The following is a 19172-nucleotide window of genomic DNA, read 5'->3' as shown; positions in this document are numbered from 1 at the left end:
GCTTTCCTTTGACAATAACCCATTTGTTTTGAGACAAGGGGGTGGGGGGAGTTGTGGTTTCATATATGTGTGACCTTGCTCAAGGAAGACTAGGTAAACCCTAATCTTTAGGGACCATTTCTGACACTTTTTGTACCTTTCTTAAAAAAAAATGCATAGATTGATGGATGGATAGAAACAAAAGATAGTTTTTATTCATTGTGTTTGATTTTGTAATACTGCTTCATTAAATTGAAGCAGAGACAAAGTTGCCTAAAAATAGGATCTTTGCAAAGTCCCTCTTAGTGAAAACTCTGGTAGAACAAAGAGTGTCCCACAACTCAGCCTATCCTCGTGAGCAAATTTTCCATGTGGGTGGAAAATTTGCACATGCAATTAAGACTCCTTCACAGTCACAGTGACTTTTGACCTTGACTGCTTGTGAATGGTAACCTTTAGGAATGCTAGAAGACCAAGGATCTGTGGTGCCTTGGCAAGACTGATAAGTGAGCGGAGTGGTTGTTGCTGCAGTTTTTGTGGCTGATCCAATCCAGGAACAGATATGAGACTGTTCGAGGTGATGCAGAGCTCGTACTGGGGACTTTGGGAGAATGTTCCCACAAGTTGGATTATATTCTTATGCAATCTGATTTCAAAATACTTGCTCAGTGACATCATAGATATTAAACAAACACTTGCCAGCATTACCCAAACAATAAAAAAATGAAAGAGCGGTGGCAACATGCCTCCTCACATGCTCGACCAGCTCGCAACTTGCTCAGCGGGGTTCACAATATGGTTATTGTGTCCTCAGCACACTCGCACACTGACTGACTTTTGACTGAAGCTTTTTGTTCTTTGGGGAGGAAGAACAAAGCAGACTTTGTTGCATCAGGAAAAAATAACAGTGAATCAGAAATGCTAACTGAGTTATTTGGCACCATTGTCAGCCAATATTACCAAACAGCTGTTTTTGTACGCTTTGTATAGTCAACCAAAACATTTTAAACTAATACTGATTCAGCTTTTCCAATTCCTTTCACTCACCCACACAGGGGCCGTTCACCTTTGGGCCTTTGTAATAGTTGCTGGTGGCCTTTTGCGACCCAGCTCCAGATGTTATTGCCACACCTCCAGGAGTCCTACAGAGAAAGCTTTACACAGGCCCACAGTCAGACACATAATTGTGCACGCACACGGGCACATGCGGCCTTTTAAAGATTTGACAGTTTATCCCTCTGCAGGCCGCCTTGTTAAGTCACAGTTGTGCTTCAAACACACAAAGAAGAATCGAGATTACACATCGTCTCAGATAGCACACTGGTGTCATTTTGGGTCCAGATCCAGTGGTATACACAACATGAACTTGCCTCAGTACTCTTATAATATACTTCTTTTTGCGTGTATGAAGTCACACATTTTCCTCTTGCAGCAAACCGCATATGAGTGCTTATATGGATTCATCTTAAATCAATCACCGTGCTCTTAATTGAGCAGCAGCGTTGTTTTTCAGTGGTCTCCTGAAAACACATCATCAGTTGTCAAGTTGCCCCAGCGACGGTCGATTCACCGAAGGGTGTGGTGGGACAGGTTTTCACCTGCAAAACGTCAAAAAAAAGCCCCGTAGCTGTGAACACCGCTGAGCTCATTTATTTCGCATTCAGGAGCTGTCCATCGATGAGGAAAACGCTGTGAATGCAGGTTATTGTGTTACAATGTGCCGCTCTGTTTTATCTCCGTGCCGTAAGAGTCTTTGGTGAACAAGAGCAGGAAGGGAACCAGAACAAAGTGAGCGAGTGCGTGTGTCACAGTTGAAAAGAGTTTATTTTTGGCAGGTGTAATAACGCTTTGCACAGCAGCGAAGCTTGTTGTTTTTCAGACAAAGTGCGGGTATGTGCAGGAAAACATTAGAATATGCTTGTGCGCCTTCTGAAAGGGTGTCCAGGAGCTCAAGCTTAAGAAGCGCTTGACTTCTTGGGCCTTTTTGCTTGCACACACGGAAGTCACACTGTTGTTCACATCACATCTTGACCTGTATGTGTGTGTCTGTGTGTGTTCACAGGGCATTATTTGCATATGATGGAGTCACAAACAAGCTCAAACTGGCTGACTCAGGAGGTAAAGTGGACTGTCTTTTTCATCAGATAATAACTTTTAACTTCCTAAGACCACAAAACCGCTTGTTAGCTCCCCCGCTTTGGCTTGTAAGAAGTTCATATACCCTCCTGGGTTTGCTATAAAAAGAAAAGTGCAGCGCATTTGCACATCAATATCCCTTTATTCCCTCACCCTGCATCTGTCTCTTTCCTAACAGTGGGTGGTGTGGCAGAGCTGGCGGAGAAGTTTCACATCTCAAAGCCTCAATATGGACTGTTCAAAGTCGGAAGTGTAGAGACAGGAGCCCCCCGGATTGTGCTGATCAACTGGGTGAGTAGCAGACGGGCTGGTGTAAGCACGCGCCCATCTTTAACACAAATACCAGCTCAGATTACTCAAACACACATGCATGCTTTGGCACGGAAATGGCAGGTACGCTTCACACACAAGCATTCGCACACTTGAATTCATTTAGAGACAGCCGGGGTCATTTTGCAGCTCTGAGATAAGGGGTTTCACATGTTTTGTGGTCACATACTGAAAAATCTACGCCCTCATTAACCTATAAAGTATTCTGGAAAGGTCCAAATGTTCCTGGCTTATTCACATTCTGTGCTCTGTTTTGAGAGGCTTGGAAGAAATGCTTTGAAAATGTCTCACTGCAGTATAAAAAAAAACTAGTGAATTACAAGGCAAACAGAAGAAGGTGTTCATGCTCATTTATGCCTAGGCTGCAATGATAAAAAAGCATATTAGAAATTTTTTGCTTTTATCTTTTGTTACTTTTTCTAATCTTTGAATAAGTTAAGTGTTTATGTTCCTTGAAACTGTGCCTGCAGGTAAGGGAAAATGAACTTTTCCAATCTTATATCTGAACAAAAATATTAGTAGGTGAAATATTTTTATGTGAAAAAGTACAACTTTGCCCACCCGTATCAGGCATTGGCAAACTTGAGCACTCCTCCAAAATTCACAGACCTCAAATGGCCTCAAATGATCTTTAAGCACTCGCTGATATGATGCAAAATTCATAGTTGAAATGGTAACTCCCATTCTCTGAATCACAGAAGCAACTCCAAACCGTAATATTTTCACCACCATGTGGTGCTTAAAGTATTATGATGGTATGTAGTTCTTCGCCAAAAAAGCCATCTTTGGTCTGCCCCAAACATGTCCACTATTACTGTGGCCAGAAAACTCTCTTTGATTTGTCTTCCACACAGTCAGGAGCACATTATTCCAAAAGGCCTGGCCTATATGTTCATTGGCAAACGTTTGTTTGTCCTGGCACGCCTCTCATGCAGATCGAATTTGTACAGTTTCTTTACCGTTGCAAAGGTTACCTGTGGATCCTGGGTTGAAATTTGGGGATTTGAATTTAATTTAGGCTGAATTTGATTAGGTTGGTAGTTCTGGACAAGTGTATTGTCATATGAAATCAATACCTACACAAATCTACACAAGTGTAGATAGTTTTTCTTGCAGTGGAATCATTTATTTCAAATCGTTTGGAGGTCCTTTAAAATCCTGGTATCCACAAGTTTTTTCTTTTTTTTTTTTTTTTTTAATGTCTTTGGCAGCTCTTTCGATATTGGCATAACGAAACAATACACTTCTAGAGATGAGCAGTCTCCAGATGTTTTGAATCCTGTTGTTCCTCAGAATGTTTCCCTCATGGCTTTTTTTAGGCTTCTCTGAGCTGTGATATCGCTCTAAGTGTCTATATCCTGTTTGTCTGCAGGTCGGCCAAAATGTCGATGACTACCGAAGGACAGAATGTGCCAGCCACATTCCAGCCATCAAGAACTTCTTCAAGGTGCAGTACATAAAAATGTGAAGAACTTATTGGCCTTTGGGTTTGACATAAGCTAAAATGTGTTCATTTTTTTTTTTTATCCAGTAATTTGTGTTTGTTTGGCTTCATTTAAGAGAAAATAATTCCAGCTGTGAAAGGACTGTTGAGAGCTGGAGGTCCAAGAAAAGATGACTGTTATTCTTTCTGTTCATTTAGATTCTGTTAAATTTCCTATAAATTCCAGAAAGCTCATGAAAAAAAAAAAAACATGTTTTATTCTTTTCTGTTATCTTCCCTCTGGACTCAAGGCTTTGTACTTTCAAACTCTATATTTAAACTTTGTAGTTTGCTTAGTATTGTTTTGAGAGTTTCCTGTCCTCAGACCTTTTCCTGCTCTATTGGTTTGTTGGTTCAGGGTGAAATAGCTAAGTTTTGTTTAAAATTCTGTTGTTGGTGGTACAACCCGGAAACAGATGCCAAACTCAAGTAGTGGTAAGATAGACGGGAAGTAGACAGACCAGAGAAAAGAGAAGTGCATATTTTTATGATTCAGCTGCATGTGTGTGTGTATTTTAATGATTCAGCTGCATGTGTGTGCACAGCATATGAGAAACCCTATCCATCATCACTGATGCCTCCCCTCTCTGTGCCCCTCAAACAGTATTTATTTTATGTTTCAGTCTAAGTAGAAGGAATCAAACTGACCCCTCGGTTTACCATTTTCCATATAAAGGCATCACCCAGTCAACTGTAGAAGCATCTGTGGAATGTTTGTTGTTTTTTGTCTCGTTTTTTTTTTTTTAAACAGCGAGTATCGAGTCGGGGAGTTTGTGAGCAACCATTTGAAAATCCACTAGCCCCTCTGTGAGACTGTGCGAGCACTCTATGATTGGATTTTATTATGGGATTTCATAATCACAGATTGCATGGTGGAAGTCGAGGGGAGTGAAAGAAATCGCTTCTCCTTATGCAAGTTGTGGGAGAAATGAGACCTGTAAGCTTAGCCAACACACACACACACACACACACACACACACACACACACACACACACACACACACACACACACACACACACACACACGCACACACACACACACACACACATGTTCATTAATGAGTGGGACTGTGTAATGACATGGCAGCAACCCATGGTCCCTGCTGCACCTTGTAACCTGCTGCTCGTGGCATGCAACACAGAAAAGAAGAGAAACAATGAATTTTCATTTGAGACCAAATTGTTCCTTGTTTAAACTGCAAGAATCACACCAGTGCTTAATTTTCCATTGCTCACTGGTTCAAACCCTTGATTTATTAGTAAAAGTCAATTTAGACTTAAAGAGGACAGACTGCGTCCTTGTACAACATAGACACACATATGGATTCCATTTGCAGAAGTATGCGGTGATGATGCATAACTGTACAATCCCATCTTTTATTCATTCTAACTTGTGACTAAGATGTGATGGCTTTCACACACTTAGCGCCACGTAATCACCTTTAATCACCTTTTATCAAGTTTCCCACACATACAAAAATGCTCCGTTATAACATCATTCACTGGCAATGAATTGCCAACATTGAGAAGCTTGTGAAACGTCATCCACACCAAAGTGTTTCAGGCTTGTGTTTTGTAATTGTCTGGGGTTGGTGTGTAGTTGAACTCAAAGTTTTTTTTGTTTTTTTTTTCAGACATAAGCTCCCTTTATTTGTGTGATTTTTATAGCCGGTCTACACAGTAGACTGATATGTTCGTAGAGACAAATTTTCCTGCTGTGTATTGCAGGGGTTACCTGATGTCGAACTTTTGGGCATTGTTTTATTTTAATAAAGCAGTAGTTGGAATATAGATGCACAGACAGATACTACCTATGTCAGTCACTAGCTTTCCTGCTAAATGTCTACATTAAGCAGATGCTGTAGTCTAAACAGTTCTCAACTTTCTGCTACTACTTGACCTGGCAGTGACACGGAAAACAAAACCATGGCAATAATCTGTAAGCATGCACTGATTGGTGATAATACCTGGGGATGCAATAGGTTGTTTTGTTAAAATCATGGCTGTTTTTGCCTTAAGTACAGTGGTAATTACTGTTAGCACTTTAGTTCTTGTGTCATTTGTAACTTTTCTTTCTTTTTTCTGTTTTCCCTTCACTTTGTTTCTGTTTTTTCTGGCTCGTTATGCTGCATGTCCCAGCTGGCAGTGAGGGGGTTCTGTCGAGGCGAGTCTGATTTGGGTGTGTTTTAAACTGAACTTAATGTGGCATTAAGTTATGAAAACCAAATTATGAAAAGGGTGCAGGTGTTTTCATTGTTCATTTCTACTAAAAAAAAAATAAAAAAATAAACAGAATAAAGTTTAGACAGAAGGGCTTTGTGTGCGAGTGTGTGTGCGTGTGTGTGAGTCCGTGTGCACAAGATAAGAAACAGTAGTATAAAATTCTAATTTGACCTGCAGGCCTTTATTTGATAGAGGGAAGAAAACAGGAAGACAGGAAATTGGAGCGTCGTAGAGGGTAGAACCTGCATGTTTTGATGCATGCTTAACTGTGTTAGCTATGGGAACACCTCTAGAATGCACATCTTTTCCAACCTTCATAATTATAAAATGCACATTTGATTCACCAAACATACAGTATCTGTCAGTTAAATGACGATGCATCAGGCCTGTTACTGGGTCCCAGCGTCTACTACGATGATTGAGGCTGTCATCTTTTTAACATGTTTCTTCATGTCTAGTATTTAATAGAAACAAGCCCCCTCGTTCCAAATAATCACGGTCATGCTCAGACTCTACTCAGTTCATGTGCATCATATCTTTAGTTGTGTTAAGTTTCTAAAAGCTTGCAGTGTATACTACAGCCCATGGGCCCAAGGTGTCTTAGATGGAAAGAATCACTCTCAGGATGACTAAGATTTCAGTGTGGACATTGCGCTTAACGACTAACCTCGTGCTGTGGACGGGCTCATTTTAGTCGTTTAGACTGAAGTTTGGTCCATTTTCAGCATCTTTTTCCCGCCGTATGATAGCTTTTGTCTTTGGCCATCGGGGACGCTCAACATAAACTTTCACTGAGAACATTTTAACCCTCATCCTACATCTTCCCTGTGCTAATATTAACCTAACCACATAGCTAGCTACCAGGCAGCACATCGTTATATGTCAGCTAGCCCAACTTCACTAACCCTCCAAACATTGCTGCTATTTAGGTTTTCACCTTTGTTTACTTCCAAAGTTATAGCAATTCTGTATGTTTTAGGTTTTTAGAAATACTTCACTCAGAACATGGTGGATTATCTTTAGGAGAAAATCAGATTGCTAACTTCCTGCTAACTTCTAACTCCGCTAAACCTTGAAAGAATTTAGCCCTTTTTTTTTTAATCTCTCACTGGTACATCAGAGTTTGGTTTTGGCTTTGTTTGGATCCAGAAATGGCTAATAGCGTCTGGCTTAATAAGCCGATGTCTTTATTGGCCACATTAGTTCAAGGCCAGATGTCTTTTAAGGTGGAACATGAGATTTAGACCACAAAAAGCATTAGGGTTATAGATAAGGAATAATTTAACACATTACGGTCAGGGTATCCTGAAGCACTTTGGATCACACATGTTGTTTCTCATTACACCTGTAAAAATCACCGTTATTTAGGAGCACAATGTTCAGTTAATTTAAGTAAATATTATAGAAATTTTGTCAGTTAAATGTTATTGTTCATGAGCAACTTGCATTTTTTTAAGGAAAATAAATGCTTTCAGAACTAATAATTCAGCCAACAGTGCTGGCCAATAATAACTGCTATTATAAGTAACCCATCAGTCAACTAGGACAAACTTTAACTGGGGAAACTTGAGTAGCCCCACATCCACCTACTGCCTATTACTCTGAGCAAGTCCTTAGTTGGAAAGAGACTATGAAGCACTGTGGTTCCAGAGCAGAGAGACAGTTTGTGTGGAGTTTGAGCCCAATTACAGCTAAAAAAGTCTCTCAACCTGTCACATCACCTTGGGCCACTTTCCCTCCCTGGCAGGTTATATCATTATACCTGTAGTAAGTTTTCAATGCCAAGGTCATCAGTGTCACAAGTCCCAAAAAGACTGTTTCAACATCCCACTTTATGAAATTTTCCCATGGAAATAACTAGGCCAAGACACATTCTTCTGAATAGAGAGGTCCACTATTGACGCGGGACTGTGAGTTCATATAGAAAGTTTGGGGGTTTTTATAAGGTGTGCATTTATATTGTTTTGTTAGAGTATATTATTTTAAAGCTTTCTAATAACTGAATAAAGTGAAATACCGTGTGATTGAAACATTGAGGGAAGGATGTCAGACTGAATGGGCTCCAAGAATGAACAGTTAAAAGAGATGAACAAGAAAGTCGTTTCTTTTTTTTTTTTTTTTTTATATATATATGAACATTTTAATATTTGAATGATGTAAAATGACATGAAGACATGCTTAGATATGAGATACAGAAATGGCCTGAGAAGAATTACAGGTGGTTTATACACAATTTAATGAGATACAGATGGCTTTATGTTTCCTGAGAGTAAACTGTTCTGTTATTTGTTTTATTTAAGTTTGCCTCTGAGAGTACTTGCATGTACCTCTCTTAACTTTGCAAGCTCCATGATATTTACCCTGCTTTTATATTATTCAGTACTATAAAGCACATTTATTTTGAGTGTGAGTTGTCTTGATGAACCCTGGCAGATATTTTTGGTCCTGTACTTAATTAAATGCAGACTTATGTCTGTAATGGGCAAACAGTTTTTGCACTTGCACTTTCATACGAGAACACTTCACTATGCTACTGAGAAGTGTACCCGTAGACCTTGATTTGTTTCCATGAGTTTCCTATTTTGGCTGGCAGCACTGTGGACTGTTTCTCTGGTCTCTGGGCCAACTCTGTGTGTAGTTGGCAGTGACAGCCAGAGTGATATGGATTATGGACTATACTGACGTGTATTATAGGGCGCACTGAATTCCCTGCTCAGTGTCAGTGTCAGTGTTGTCACTTGGATAAATCTGTGGTTTCCTGTTGGAGGCTGACAGACCTAGCTCTCCATCAACAAGCCTGGATTTACTCTCCACAGAAATTATACCAAGGTCCTGGCCACATACACATGCTTGTATGCACACACAGACATGAGTTAAACCCGTGTTTAACATCGATATATTCAAACAGTAGGACACTTGGTCTTTATGTGTCGGAGCTATTTTTTTTTTTAATTTCTGTGAATCTCCAATAAACTTGAGCTTTAGGAAAGTTTTTAAAAAAAAATATATATATATATTAAGATTAAAGGCTTGAATTAATTTTGATGTTTTGGACTCTTATTGTAAAGACAATGTGCAGCACAGAGTGAATCAACGTGTGCCTTTGTTGATAGAAAATGTCAGAATGTAAGTATTGCTGTGTAAATACTACTGTTACAAAATAAAGAACTAGTGATACTGTGGAATCAGTATCTTAAAGTGATTTACAGTAGCTGAATCTTGACAAATTTGCTTCAGAATGATGCGTTCAGGATTTTCTCTCATTTAGTGTTTAAGTGTTAATTCAGTGGAATTGCTTTTTTTCTGCCTTTTTGAAACAAATGCATTCACATACTTTGCTCACTTTAGCTATTCCTCATTCCCACCTGCCCCCTTCCATAACCATCCAAAGCATTGAAATTAGACTAAAGCCTTTGCTGTTTTTGTTCCCTCACAATCCTTACAACAGAAGCAGTTTCACAACTGTTTGGCTCCAAGTTTGCATAATTCCAAGTGAGACCAAGAGAAAACCACCAGAGGAATTGTGTGCACTTGTGTATGGATTTATCACTCTCTCTCTCCCTGTATGTGTGTGTGAGCAAGAGAGAGACAGAGAGAGAGAGCGAGAGAGTGAGGGAGGCTATAATACAGCATGTTGAAGGTTGGATTAAATTTCCATCTATATAACTCTTGCTAATCAACTCATCATCTCTTTTTCATTCCATGTTTCAGGAAGCGAATGCTTTCATTAGTGCAGAGAAGGTGGAGGATGTGACAGAGGAAAAGATAAGAGCTGAGTTCAACAAGGCCCCAGCCCATACTCCCACACAGTGGGTGAGAAGGAGCTCTAGGTCTGCGGAAAAGGAGGAATTAGTGGTGAGTCTCCTGTAATGCTCCATCTGTCCATCAGAGGGAGACAAAGTCTTTAATATACTCATAATAATGGCTATAGAATACAAAACTCCCTATGACTTTTATTTTAGCCTTCTTTATGTTTGTTGAGTCAATAACATGAAAAGAATATTCTTTTAGGGTACCAACTACAGAAAAACGAACGCTGCAATGGAGATGAGACTGATAAACAGAGATTCCTTCTGGGCACGCGCAGAGGTATGCCAAAGTACTCTTTATTCTATTTGTGTGGCTAAATGCATTTCAGGAGAACTATTGAAGGGAGCTACTGTTTTAGTTAAAAATGAAGTGAAAATACAGTACATTTTATCTGTCTATATCAGCGTGAAGAAGAACAAAGGAAAGAAGAGGAGAGGAGAAGAGCGGCCGAGGAGAGACGGCGCCTTGAAAGGGAAAGGATTCTGAAAGAGCGAAGGGATGAAGAGGAGAGGGACCGAAAAATGAACGAAAAGCTGCAACTGATTGAGGAGCAGAGGTTAAAACAAAATCATTGCTAATCATTGCTTGATGACATTAATATGGTGCTGATGTAATTGTTTTTTTTTTTTTTAATGGCTTGCAGAAGGAAGCAGATAGAGCAGGAAGAGGAGCTGCGCAGAAAGGAGAAAGTGAAATGGGTGGGTTTTCTAAATTCTCGCTAGAATTTCGAAATTGCTTGAAACAGCAAGAAAGGATGGCTTCACTGAATATGGAGATTTCAACTTTTACCTCAATGCCAGAAAGTGAGGAAGAAAAAAAAAAAAGCAGCCCAGTGTTAAGATTGAAAGGGGTTTACAGAGGTTGCCTTCGGCCTTTACTTGGAGATGCGCGTGCAGGCTGCTTGCAACATGTTTGTCTTTGGAAGAGGAGAGGGTAATGGCGCGTTTGCAGATGTGAAAAGCTAAAAAGTACGAGCTTTTTGTCAGCAGCTGTTGTTGGTGGGCATTAATTGTAGCTCGAGATCTGAGTTTCACATTGTGTGATTTCTCGAGTGTTGTGTCTTCTAGTCATCTTTTATTAGTCCTACCTTCATGAAGAGATAAAAGCTTTGAAATGTTTGTTTGAAGCTTTGTGCCTCCGCAACCCCTACTGGCCTTGAAGTGGAAGCGCTTCATTGTCTTAGTCGTACACAGCTGCGAAGGCATGCCTGCAGAGGCTTGCGCGCCTTCCACTCTTTTGCTGCTGGAGCTCACCCTGCTCAGGGTTGCTTATTCTTTTTCCACTTTATTCCCTAGATTTTAACTTAAGATAATTACTTATTGACATAAAATTCTCACTTTTGCAAACTCTAGTGCCTCCGGCCTCCGTGAGCTGGGCCCTTACAGCGAGTATCTAAATGTGATTGCAGCTGTGTTTTTGCACTGATAGGAGCAGCAGCAGAGGGAGCACGAGGAAGACATGAGGGCTCGTCTCAGAAGGAGCGAATCCATAGAGAAAGCGGCAGTAAGTGATTCTTGTGCTAATATAAAGCTGCATCTAGCGTCACTAAGTGTTGCACTGAAGTAGCACTTTGTCACAGACCTGAATGTAGCACGTTTGCCACTACACTACTGGACTTGAAAAAGTGAGTGGAAACAGTTTAAATATTTAAAATGCTTACTGTATGTTACTTGATTTGCAGGAGGCAGCCGCACTAGTATCCCAACGCTCCATGAACCCCAGGGAGTTCTTTCGGCAGCTGTCATCATCATCATCACAAAGTCCCACCAGCCCTGGATCCTCCCGCGCTGGTAAGAGCTTCAAAAGAAAGCGATTCTATCATGTCTTCACTTGAAGTAGCAGACGTGGGTTATTCAAACACAAGGATCAGCCCCGGATTGCAGTGCATCCACTTTCAAGTTTTGTTTGTTATAAACTGTGTTTTCATTTTTTACATTCTAACACCCCTTTTCTTGCTATCCAGGCAAACCGTTCAGACGATACCAGCGGAGCCTGACAGACACGGCCTTCATCTTCTCTAAAGCAGAAGAGAGCGCAGCATCCTCCCCTCGCAGTTCTCCCCTGGTCTCCCCCTTTTCTCGGGCTCCTCCCTCCCCCATTTACCGTGCCGTGTCTCCCCCCACAAGCCCTAACTTCTGCCTGGCTGCAGCTCCGCAAAGGCCCAGAGCTCCCACATCACCCCCTATATCTCCTCTTCGCCATGCCCCTCCAGTTTCACCCCTGCCTAGCGTTCCACAAACTAACAGCCAAGCTCAAGCTACAGCTGAACCCAAACCTACATCTCCAACGCAACCTTCTGCACCTCCAGCATCCCCTAGTCTTTTGGTTTCTTTGTCCCCCAGCTTGGCAGATATCAACCCCTGTGAGTCACTTTCAGAGGCCCTGCCTGCCTCGCCCCCAAATATTCAAACCCAGCCTGACGAATCAGATTTGCACTTCAAGCCTGTTCTGCCTTCACAGGCTCCAGCAGCTCCGCTTGCTGAGACTCCACAGCCGAATGGTGGTAGGGTGTCACCTGATACAATCAATTATATTTAGTTCTAATTATACAGTAAATTTTCTGAAGTAAAATACTGGAAAGACGAGAAGAAAATTTAGAAAGATGCAAAGTTAAGAGGAGCACATTACTCTGTTTGTTCTTCAAAGTCACTGAACTGTCTTAGATTCTTTTTGCAAAAACTGCTTCACTGCTGACCATGTAAATCAGGCCAGCGACTGTTAACCAGCGGCTTGTTATGACACGATGATGACACAGCCTTTATGTGCACTTTCAAAACATGCACGCTTATTAAATATTCTGTTGTTTTTTTTATTGTGCATTTATAGCTGTGTAATTTTCTAATCCACAGACCTCAACACAGCCAGTCATGTGCACACTGAGCTGGTCTCAGACACTGCCTACAAAGTACAGGCTGTACTCGTGGAGGAGGATGAGGAAGAGGATATGGAGGAGCAGGAGGAAGATAATCCTGAAACAAAACCAGAGCCTTGTGCTGTCACCACAGAACCAGCCCTGATAGAATTAGAGGAAGAAGAAGAAGAAGAAGAACAGGAAGAACAGAAGGAGCATGAGAAGGAGGACATGGAGGAGGAGGTGATGGAAGAATTAAACTGGGAAACTGAGCCTGCATCAGTGGAGGAACCAGTTGAAATAGAATGGGATGAAGAGGAGACAAAGGAAAATGGGGAGAAGAATAATCAGTCAGAAGACAGCCGGCCCACTGCCGAGTTCTCAGAGAAAGAGGAAGACTCAGCAGTTGCAGGTAGCCCTAATCTTCGTGTAGCAACTTTTTTTAAGGTGCATTGTTACGGTGTCATTCTTTTTAAATGGCATGCTGCAGTTTTCTCAAAGATGATACATCATAAACTGCCACTAACAAACCAATCTTTCAGATGCCGAACCAGTCTGTCAAGAAATCGAACACGAGGCAGTAATCCTGTCAAGCAATGGGATCACACCGGAAGGTGGCACAGCAGAGCATAATGGCATAGGTCTGGCAACAAATTACAGTTCAAACAATACTTTTTATTAGTGATATGACATAAATGCATTTGTTCTCTGTGCTGGCTGGACTGATAAGTACTTTTTACGCTGGTCTTCCTCAGTGCAATGTATGAATCCGTGTGACACAGAATTCAGCACTTCAGAGCTGACTACGTGCTACAGTCTCCATGGCGCTGCAGAGGAGGATGACATCAATGAAGATGAGGAGAAAGAGATCTCAGAAAATGGACAAAAGGTGTTTTACACAGAGATACATAGGCAGTAATGTTGCTTATAAATCTCCCCAAACCCACAAAAATCTATTCTTATTTAAAGTCTTTTTTTTTTTAAATACTTGGATGTCAGACATCTCAGCCACAGCAATCTATCGATCTGAAAATCATCATCAAAATACTTGTTAGCAGCATAAATCCACAGACGATTTAGACTTTTTTATTTGTTAAAAAAACAACACATTTTTAAAATGAAAATTCATATGAGAAAGTTTTCATGAAAGTTCATGAGAAAGATTTTTTATTTTTTTTTTGCTTTATTCAATCTTTTGAATTGTAGTTGAACATGAAATATATTTCCTGATTATAGCCTTCCTCTGACTCCGTTTTCCTCTCTACTTCAGGTTTTAGCTGAGCGACAAATATGCGTCCGAGCTCTTTACGACTACCAGGCAGGTAAGCTGCCACTCAGAGGATAATCGGCATGCATGGGAACATAAAGTGCCTCCATTTACAATAATTACACTGTGATTATCGGATCTTCACCGTGTTATTTTGTTGTTCTCACAGAGGACGAGTCTGAGATCTCCTTTGAACCGGGTGACATCATCACGGACGTGGAGACGGTGGACAAAGCCTGGTGGAGGGGATGGAGCAAAGATGGACGTCAGGGCTTATTTCCTGCCAATTACGTGGAAACCATATAGTCAGGCAGAGACACACTAGGACAAAGATACATACACACACAGACGCACTCAGGGACACCATCTTCCCTCACGTTAATGCATGTTTTTTTAACTTAATCCTCCCACTGAAACTTTGTACTCTCTATTTTGTTGGAAGAATAAAGAAACATGTGAATCCCTGTTTTGTAGGGAGCAAAAAAGAAAAGTGTAACTCTCGATTTTGATGTTTTTGAGAAAAACAAAAATCCTCACAAGTATGCAGAAATTACCCAGCCTCATTTTCTTGGATAAAATAGAGAAGACCTTCTCTTACACCAAAATAACTTATTTCCTTTTGAGATGCAGTCGAAATGTTGGTGGGAGAGATCAGATCACAATGACAAATGATCACAAACTCCCCCCACCCCACCCCACCTTTTCTCAAAGAAACACAAACAGATTTTATAGTGTATAGTCTTCTTTTTGATCCACACATATAACAAGCATTCCACTCTGCTCGCCATTTGTATACATGTATCAGACATCAGCTTATAATCATCTTCCTGTATTTCTTGAGTTATTTTGTAGCATTTGTTTCTGAAAGTCTCACCACACAGTTAAATTACCCAAACCAGAACAGAAGTATAACGAACGGTAAAAAAAAAAAAAATAATAATAATAATAACTGTATTTGAAATCGGGCTATATTTTGTTCATATGGTGATATCCTTCCATGCTTTTTGTGATTATATCTTATCTTTTTTTTTCCCTAGATATTAACAAATTATTGCATTATATCAACTCAAAGATGATCCGAAAAATCTTCCTGTTTTAATCCTCATTAATCTCGTTATACTCTGCATTGTATATAATAATGTAAAAAATGTCAAAGTCCTTTTCTACCCTTGGTTTATATGTTTGTGTGTTGTATGCTTGTTTAATGGTCTGCTTTTTTTTGTATTTACTCCAAACTTACATAGCATCTACAAACAAACCTGTTTTACAAAGTTTGTCTCCTGCATTATTCTTCATTTTTGCTATTTCCAACAACCAAACTAAATACAGTGGATATTCTCTTTATTGTTAACTGTTACTTCCTTTAACTACCACTGACATATAGCACTTATAATACTGCAAAGCTGCTGCTCTGTGCTTGTTTTAAGTATCGGGAAAGAGAAATGCAGTTCATTTTCATTTTAAAGAAAACGCGCTGATTCGGAATTTACGAAGTCACTTCAGAGAATTCCAGCAATGACCCGACATTGTGCAAGAACAACAATAACACACAGGATAATACTTAAAGCAAGTGACAAATAATAAACAAATTGCACCGCAAGCAGTGTACTGACCATCATGTGGTATTCCTGCAGCCAAAACTCACACTGATTCTCATGGAAGAACACATAATAGCTAAATAGCATACTGTAAGAGCAGATCTTCATGAGATTTACAGCAAAAGTTTTGACACTGCATACTCATTTCATTGAGTATGTAGTGTTTTAATATGCAAATATTTCCATCACACATACTGTGCCCTCATTATTGAAGAACCAAAATGGTTGTAGCAGTGCTATATATGCACCTACAGGTGGAGACATTGCCTTTTCCAATTTGTCAGTGACAGCATTTTTTGAGCGGGAGCTCAGTGAAATGAACAGATTCCTCAGGACAAAAGGCAAAATATTTTGACAGGCAGAGAGGGGGCTCATTGTTGCACACAGTTTAGAAGTGGGATATCCTGATGTTTCCAAAGCTAAAAATTGCTAATGCTTCTACACCTTAAACAGGATTTTCCCCTAGGGTGATAATGATTGATTGAATATGACATTAATATTTTTTAACCATCCACCTTTAATATTTATGTGGGGCTAGGTTACGGTCTTGTAGTGCCAGTTCAATAACAGCGTTTGGCAGATGTGCCTCTGTTCTGAAATAGAGAGGTAATGTTTGACATGGGTCTCATCCTGCTTGAACTGATGCCTGTTGACAGACTGACTAAATCTATCCAGGAGACTATTCTGCTGAAGTTATCCCAGAAGGCTAATCATCAGTGATATGTGTGAAAAGGTGATGAGCCTCTTATGAAATACTAATTGGTTTACAAGGACAAAACCATGAAAACCTGAAATGAGCAGACTGTGAGACAGAAGAGAGAGAGAAAAAAAAACTAAGTTAAAGTTTAAAGCCGCAGTAAAATTAGTCAAAATTGATACACAGTGTAACGGCAATGTATGTAATTTTACAGTCATATGCATGAGAGAGATAAACCGGCACAGAGTGAGAGATAAAGTGAGAGCGAGAGGACATCTGTGCGCAGAGAATGTAAAAGCAAATCAATTGAGACAGTTGCGCCCCCATTCTCTTGTGTTGCCAGATCCCTGTTCCCATGGTCATCCCCACAACTCAAGATATCCCTTGTCTCTTAAGATTAAAGAGATTGATCGGGAGACACTGGCTAATGTGCCAGTCAACTTTCCCTTCCCCTTTCCCTTTTGTCTTTAGGCTGTTCCTTCCTTCTGTGACCCTCATCAGTAACAAAAACCCTTTGAGTAAGGTGCTAAAGCGCCCCCACCACCCCTGCATTCCCTTTTCCTTTATCTGTTATTTAACTGACAGACCCTATCTGACCGGTCGAGGACTGACAAGTGTGGGACGGCTGAGGTGAAATGGCGGTAGGGAAGTGCCACTCACTGTAGTGTTATCAGCACATTGCCAACGACAGAAACCTAATCTGACCTGGCTGCTGATGGCTTGTGGCCTATTGACTGTGTTTCTGTTCCGAAGCTGATTCTGGCGACCCCTGAGGTACTTGAAAGGGAGGATAATAAGCCGGTGTACGCGCATATGCACGTGAAACACACACATGTATAAATAACTGCACATATTCATTATTCTTAGTCTAGATTTCTGAAGCAAGCCTGTTGCCCTCACCGCCACTCAGCCCCTTCCTGTCATAGTCAAACTGATAGTTTACTGCAACTTTTTTAATTAATTACGTGTTCAGGAGTGGTGTCGGTTTACAGGAGACAAAAAAATTTCAGCCTTCCTTCCTTATTTATCATTCCTGTGAACACCTGGGTGACTTTTTTTTTTGTTTTTGGCTGAGTTTTCTGCAGTAGGAAACATAAAGGATGGGGTCACCCTCTCTCTCCTCGAGGCTTCTAGTTGCCTTACCAATCTTTGGATAAGAAAACTGCCTGTTCAGATCTTCCCTGCTCCAAAATGCTGTAAAACACACAGTCCCTATTGTCCTCTGCTTTGGTAAAGGTTTAGCGGAGCTCAGGCATGCAGTGTTATTCTTAAAATACTTAAGAAGTTTTCCTCCTCCCTTGCTGAAATAAAGATCAGTATTTGTAGGTGCCTGCGTGTAAGAGCCCTCACTGAGAAAATGGGTTTCACTTTCTTTGTGGTTCTTTGTTCTTTGGGGCAAACAGTCAGCGTAAGCAATATTTTATCCAGTGGATCAAACATTACACACTGGCAGTAGATAGCTAGCATGGTGGTGTATCAAAAAAAAAAAAAAATGAATCTACTACTGGTGCAGTTTGCTTTTGAGACAATTTCAAGGCTACAGCAGTTATCTAGGAAGAATTTGTCTAAACTGCTATCCAACATAAATCAGCTTTAGCTTGGTGATAATTCCGTCTGGCGTAAGTCTTGATTAAACCTTTGCTTTTAAACGTGTCTCTTGTTCTTGACATTGTCATTTTCTGTTTTCCCTTTAAAGATAATCTTCAAAACCGCTGAAGTAGATAACGCCTCAGAAGCTAATGATGGTTCCAGCCAAGATTTTACTGTCAGCATAGAAACCGGCCCATTAACTTCTGAAGCCCTCTTTGGCAAAGCTCCGTATCCCTTCCATTGCCATCAAAAAGCTATTTTCCTCGGCCAGTCCCACACAACGCTAACAATGAACAGAGGATTAGAACATCTCTCAGTCTTGAAGCAAAAAAAATGCAGAAATGGATTTAAAAAAAAAAAATCTCTTTAACAATCATTGGTGAAAACTAGTTGGCAGCATTTCCACCTCAGGATTTTTCCTGAGATGATTCCCAAGAGGCGGTTTTTGCTTTTACGATACAATTCCCGTGCCTGCAACCAGCCAACATGTGGCATTGTGATCCAATCACAGAGATTTTTTTTTTTTTTTTACCTCCCTTCAGTGTATAAATGGTTAAATCTCTCAGTCTATTGTCAAGAAATCTTCAAAGTGGATGGAAACCACAGGGGAACATTGGTAGTTGTTAATTAATGCAACAGAATCTACAAATGCTTTATTTTACTGATTCAAAAGAGGGAAAAAAGAGGAAAACATGCTTTGAATCTAGCAACAGGCACGTCTAAATCTCATACCTCATCTTCAAGCTGTTACCCCGGACAATGAGAAGCTGTTGTTTCTCTGAAAACCATAAGTAATTTTTTTATTAACTGTGCTATGGTTCCAGAAGAAATCTTTCTTTCTCTGGTCTAGATTTGTTGGATTTTTATTCTTCCTGACCATTTATGTTTCCATTTAATAAACTGATGTAAAATGCATTTTGCTCAAATGATCTTTTGTGGTCTTTAAGACTAATCACTGATTTTAAAGGAAATGGGAAACATTTCGAGGGCTGTGGTAACAGATGAAAGAGAACTAAAGTGAAACTGACAAAGATAACTGATAACTTCAGATTTTCTAAATTGCTTTAAATCCATGTAAAGACTTTCAGTGTTTTGATTGTGCACGCACTCATATACAGAGTAGTACTAGAAATTGCTTGAAGAATAAAGATATATTGTTAATGAGAATTATGACCTTAAATTGGGAACTAAATTGTTTTCAGAAGTCA

General features: G+C 40.2%; 1 protein-coding gene across 2 annotated transcripts in view; it reads left to right on the top strand.

The window, feature by feature from the left end:
- LOC115785946 (drebrin-like protein A) overlaps nucleotides 1-15423 on the top strand; it is a 30580-nt gene extending 15157 nt beyond the window's left edge. Inside the window, exons 2-16 of one of the 2 annotated variants that reach the window (XM_030737896.1) lie at nucleotides 2042-2097; nucleotides 2294-2406; nucleotides 3818-3892; nucleotides 9863-10006; nucleotides 10163-10240; nucleotides 10366-10517; nucleotides 10605-10659; nucleotides 11390-11464; nucleotides 11643-11751; nucleotides 11925-12376; nucleotides 12930-13224; nucleotides 13355-13453; nucleotides 13568-13701; nucleotides 14083-14134; nucleotides 14249-15423. In XM_030737896.1, coding sequence (XP_030593756.1) covers nucleotides 2042-2097; nucleotides 2294-2406; nucleotides 3818-3892; nucleotides 9863-10006; nucleotides 10163-10240; nucleotides 10366-10517; nucleotides 10605-10659; nucleotides 11390-11464; nucleotides 11643-11751; nucleotides 11925-12376; nucleotides 12930-13224; nucleotides 13355-13453; nucleotides 13568-13701; nucleotides 14083-14134; nucleotides 14249-14385 — 2026 coding nt within the window. In that variant the 3' untranslated portion in view covers nucleotides 14386-15423. Of the gene's footprint in view, nucleotides 1-2041; nucleotides 2098-2293; nucleotides 2407-3817; nucleotides 3893-9862; nucleotides 10007-10162; nucleotides 10241-10365; nucleotides 10518-10604; nucleotides 10660-11389; nucleotides 11465-11642; nucleotides 11752-11924; nucleotides 12465-12810; nucleotides 13225-13354; nucleotides 13454-13567; nucleotides 13702-14082; nucleotides 14135-14248 lie in introns of both variants that reach the window. The other variant, XM_030737895.1, reaches the window with a different exon arrangement.
- Nucleotides 15424-19172: the final 3749 nt, after the last annotated feature.

Source organism: Archocentrus centrarchus, chromosome 9 (genome assembly GCF_007364275.1).
Source record: "Archocentrus centrarchus isolate MPI-CPG fArcCen1 chromosome 9, fArcCen1, whole genome shotgun sequence".
NCBI lineage: Eukaryota > Metazoa > Chordata > Actinopteri > Cichliformes > Cichlidae > Archocentrus > Archocentrus centrarchus.
Note: the sequence above shows the minus strand (reverse complement) of the source record. Positions and strands in the feature narration are given on the sequence as shown.